At 43.9% G+C, this 5,000-nt stretch overlaps 1 protein-coding gene across 1 annotated transcript in view; it reads right to left on the bottom strand.

Annotated features, from left to right (window-relative positions):
• Nucleotides 1–5,000, bottom strand: part of acsl3a (acyl-CoA synthetase long chain family member 3a) — a gene marked incomplete at both ends in the record, with an annotated part of 21,486 nt that overhangs the window by 8,729 nt on the left and 7,757 nt on the right. The window contains 3 exons of the mRNA XM_079225474.1: nucleotides 1,191–1,262; nucleotides 1,366–1,489; nucleotides 3,088–3,238. Of these exons, the coding sequence (XP_079081600.1) occupies nucleotides 1,191–1,262; nucleotides 1,366–1,489; nucleotides 3,088–3,238 (347 nt within the window). The remainder of the gene's footprint in view (nucleotides 1–1,190; nucleotides 1,263–1,365; nucleotides 1,490–3,087; nucleotides 3,239–5,000) is intronic.

The raw sequence follows: 5,000 nt of genomic DNA, 5'->3' as shown, positions 1-5,000 counted from the left end.
CTCACGTTCTGTTTACAGCTGTGAATGGTTCCAGACACTGGGGCCCTCTGCCCTTTACACTACGACCACTGGGAGATGGGGGGTGGTGGGGTGTGTGTGTGTGTGTGTGTGTGTGTGTGTGTGTGTGTGTGTGTGAGAGAAGGGGGAGAACCAGTCGGCCTACATTTAAAATCAACGAGAGCAGTGGGATTATAATCTATCTGCTTTTTTTTTAATTTCTTCGTCGAGTTGCGTCATATCTTCGTATATAAAACGTTGCATCTCTCACACTTTACACCAGCTTTGACTTTGAGTTAATACATATAAAAAAAACATAAACAAATATTGGCCAACAAGACGCTAGCGGCAAAGTAAAGACCCCGTAGTAGACCCCGTCTCAACTTGAGTCATTATTCATTCACAGGCTCTCCATCGCATTTAGAGAAACTAAAGCGGTGGTTGTCGGGCCCAATGCTCCGTCACCGACTCCAAATACACCAAAAAGCTCCCTTGGGTGCCCACCAGTACACCCCCCAAGCGTGTGAACTACCAGACAGCACACAATGGTGAACCTTTACACATATTATATGAAGTATTTTGAAATGCCAATGCTCTACAAATACAATGCAACCTGCTGAAAGATGCTCACATGTATCGCAGTTAAATAATCAATCTATGAAAGAAAGGAGCCACTCAGACATTTGATGCATTATCCATATAAAGAAAATGAAATATAGCAGCTTTAATCCTCAGATTTTGGAGTGCAGTGATCCATTGACTTCACTTTCCCTTTCTAGCTTTGTTTGTATGACATCTCACAAAAAAGTTACACATTTGTCGTACGTTTTTCCGACAAAAGTCCAGGAACACGATTACATTTTATATTTTTGCTCAGTTACATGCATTCACGTCTCTTCAACATCGTCACAGGAAACAGGCACTCAGCCAGGTTTAGGAAAAGATGGTGGTTTGGGTTGAAATAACTACTACACTTCCTGTTTCCTGTTTCCTGTTTCTCGTGGATTGATTGAATTGATTTTGTGGAATATCACAGCACATTCATTTCTGTTTGAGAGCAGCTTGACGTTTTGTGTTTTCCCCAAATTGTAAACTCCCTCCATCCCGGCGTCATCGCCGCTGAAATGGATTAAAATGACATTTCATCCCCTCGGCCTCGCACAGACTCAGTTTAGGGAACCGTCTCGACGTACCGGGACCGCCGCCATCAGCGTGGGCCGCAGGACGCTGGTGTCTCCTTTGCTTCCTTTCTTGATCTTGGTTGACTTTGAGGTGGAAAAAAGAAGCACATTAATCGGTCGCACACATCTCATTCGAATCAAGACTTTAAATCTATTTCCCGGAAGGGATTTTTATTTTTTTTTTTACCTGGTCGGCGAGAGTCTGAGGCGACGAATATCCGATCCTGCAGCCGTGAGAGACGCACACCAGCTCTGCGCTGAGCTCCAGCACATGGGCGAGAGGCAGGTAGCCGATGTAGGTGTCCTCCTCGCTGTGAACACACATTACACAAAGTGCATCTCATTCCAAGCTCATTTACGCTCGTTTTTTTAATAATACATTTCATTTAGCTGACGCTTTTATCCAAAGCGACTTACAAAAGTGCAACAACAAGAATCAAGAAAGTCCAATTCCTTCAATAAAGTCAAACCACAAAGTGCTATCAGTAAGTGCTACTTTCCTCATTCAAGGTATAGTCGATAAAAGATGTGTTTTTAGTTTGCGACGGAATACAAGCCATCACGATCTCTGGAGTCTTAAATCACGTCGTTATAATCTTTCGAAGATAACTGTATCTGCACAAAATAGGGGGCCATCTTTTTCCTTTGCTTCGGACATACAATCTCTTTATCTGAAGTATTTCTGGAACCTCCAAAATTCTCAGGAGTCACAACGGACGTGTCTGCAAGTCCCGCCCCTCGAATAATTCCGAGCATACGGTTACACATATTACAGGAAAACCGTAATTTTTCAAGTCTGTCCGTAACCTCTCTAACCTCCATCTTTCTCACCCAGACTCCCATCCTGACTGCACTCCCTTCCCTCTGCACTTCCTCCCACCGCCGTCCCCTTCCCCAGGGAGAACCCTTGTTTTAATGTAAACATGTGTGTTGCGTGGTCGCACTAGGTGGCTCATATGCTCCGTTTACACGGAAGCCTCGACCGAGACTTCAGCCCCCGGAAGAGCATTTGGCACCAAAACGCAGCATCACCCGACCTCGTAGCCGCCAGCAGAGAGCCAGAGACTAGAAGAGTCAGAGAGGAGGAAGTTCCTGTCCTCACTCAAGTATATATACAGCGGGGGAAATAAGTATTGAACACATTTTTCTCAGTAAATATATTTCTAAAGGTGCTATTGATGTGAAATATTCACCAGATGTTGGTAATCCAGATGTTGAATCCAATAAAAATGCTATGGAAAGAGCTAAAGATCAGAAGGGTCAAGATTTGAAGACTGTTTGTGTGGAAGAATGAGCCAAAATCACAGCTGAGCAATGCATGAGACTAGTCTCTACATACAGGAAGTATATATACACTACCGTAAAAGTCGGGTTACAAGCCGCTCCTACCTCCGGTCAGTGTCCCGCTGTAGCAAGCTGCTAGCTAGGAGCAGCTGCTAGCTAGGAGCAGCTGCTAGCTAGCGCTGCTGCTAGCTACTGCCCGCGTCCCCTCTGTCAAGCCGGGGCTGGTCCCACTACCTTTGGTGGTTGTCGGGGAGCTAGCGGAGCGCTAGCGGAAGTTAGCTGAGAGCTAGCAGGGAACTAGCATGAGCGCCAGCTAGCTACAGCGGGGAGCAAAAGGGGACACTGACCAAAGGTAGTAGCGGCCTGTAACCCGACTTTTACGGTACCCATTTGTTTTGGTTTCTTTGTATGTCTGGATTACTCGGGTTGTTACCAACGTCTGGTGAACGTTTCATGTCAACAGCACCTTTAGAAATATGTTTAGTGAGAAAAATGGTGACGTGTTCAATACTTATTTCACCCGCTGTATATATATTTATATGTATAAATAGATATCAAATCCTTACTATGCTAATGTCTCTATACATATATCACATATTTTTAGCTAGCAGTGTGTGTGGCCCACCTCAGGTTGGGGATCCGCTCGGCCATTCCCGTAATGCCGGCGATGATGTTGCTGTGGGAGATCACGACGCCCTTCGGGATGCCCGTGGAGCCGCTGGTGTACATGATGACGGCGATGTCCGACGGCAGCGGCTGCGTACGCCCACGTGCCGCTGCGACACACACACACACACACACACTTTTTATTTGTACCTCTTTACTTAAGATCTCATGAAACTTATTTTCTTTTTCTGTTTTACAAAATGTACCAAAACATTGGCAACGAGGAAGATCTTGAATAGGAATAAATATGAGAAAATTGCAAATTATAGCCTCTAAACTGAAAAGGCAGCCTGGTTTGAATTGACATCAAACACTATTACTGAGCTTGTTTACGAGATATTGAGCCCCGGCTGATCTACAGAGGGAACCATGAAGTGCTTCTCTAGATGGAGGGGAAAAACAACACTGAGTGGAAAAGCTATTGACTCTTTCAGCTCATAAATAATTCATACGCAGTGATTAGTTTGTGATGTAAGCCATTGACTGGACTGAAAACCAATGGAATCAAACACATTTAAATAAAATCGTACAACTAAAACGATAATAAACATTAAAAAAACATTTTTAAATGATCTCTGCGCATTCTGCTTTCCAAAAAAAACTTCCACTCGAGGCCCATTTCGACACCTTATTGTCGTTTATTATTACGTTTCTCAGACTTCAGCTTAATGTGACCAGACCGCATTGCAGTGAGGGCTTGTTCCACAACACTGTGATGTGTGTATATTGCATTCATATATCAACTGACCACACACACACACACACACACACACACAAGAACACAGAGTAACAGCCGTGCATGAAGAAAAATAGCTCATAAATTGTCCACTCAGACACACTCTTGGAATAAAAAGCGGCCATTGCGTGTTCCTTTGCTGCAGGACGAACGTGACGAGTGAAAGAAAAATGCACCGGGTGTCAAAAGGCCGAGGAAATATTTAGTTCCTGTAATTCAATTTGAGGCCGTGTTCAAACGCACGGATGGAAAATAGTCAGCTGTGATATTAAACAAGCGGGCCTCTCTTGGCACGCTGCAGAGTTAGTGTCTGACTGCAAACCAAAAGCTGCATCGCTCCTCGTTCCCTCCTCTTCCTCGTATCTGGACTTAAACTGTGTACATTATCCTCTGTTGATCCGGCTCTGGCTGTCAGTTTAAAATGTGGGTTTGTTTACTCTGGACTTCCTCTCTCATCCTGGAGGCCGACATCTCATTTAGATACAACATCCAAGCATGTTTTCAAGTACCCTGACAGTACAAGTGGGATTCTTCAGTAGATACTAAAAGGTGTTAAGTATAAATAGTTAATTCTACTCATCCATCTGAAGGCTCAGCTGTTTGTATGGCTGTTTCAACCGGCGGCATTCAAAAGGTGGGGCAGAAAAAGGTGCAATGAATCACACAAATGGGAAAGTTATGACGTTTCACTCGGTTTCGGAAGGTTATAAAATGTGTCACAGGTGCTGGTCGAACGCCCAACAAGCATTTCAGATGTTTAGACTGAAAAGAGTCCTAAGTTAAAACAACGCAAAAGGGCTGAAAAAGGATCCAGGAAATCCCCAATGATCGCCAAAACCAAAGTATTTGCTTTTGTACCCAGCTCTCAAAATGTGACGTTCAAGGAGTCATGCGTAGCTTAGATGCTAGTCGTAACGAAGCAACTTCAAGAAGGTAACGTACCCTCAGATGTTACTGTTTCCATCAGTAAATAATACTTTTATAAGCACTAATATGTATAGATTACGAGTAGCACTTGAAAGCAGCAGTAGCAAGTTTGAGAAAGTGATGTTTACGATGAGCAGTAGCCAGCTAGCTAGCTAGCTAACTATCTAGCTTGTTAGCGATAAGTCAATACAGCCGAAGACATATTACTG

Source organism: Taurulus bubalis (assembly GCF_910589615.1).
Source record: "Taurulus bubalis genome assembly, chromosome: 10".
In the NCBI taxonomy this organism is placed as follows: Eukaryota; Metazoa; Chordata; class Actinopteri; order Perciformes; family Cottidae; genus Taurulus; species Taurulus bubalis.
Note: the sequence above shows the minus strand (reverse complement) of the source record. Positions and strands in the feature narration are given on the sequence as shown.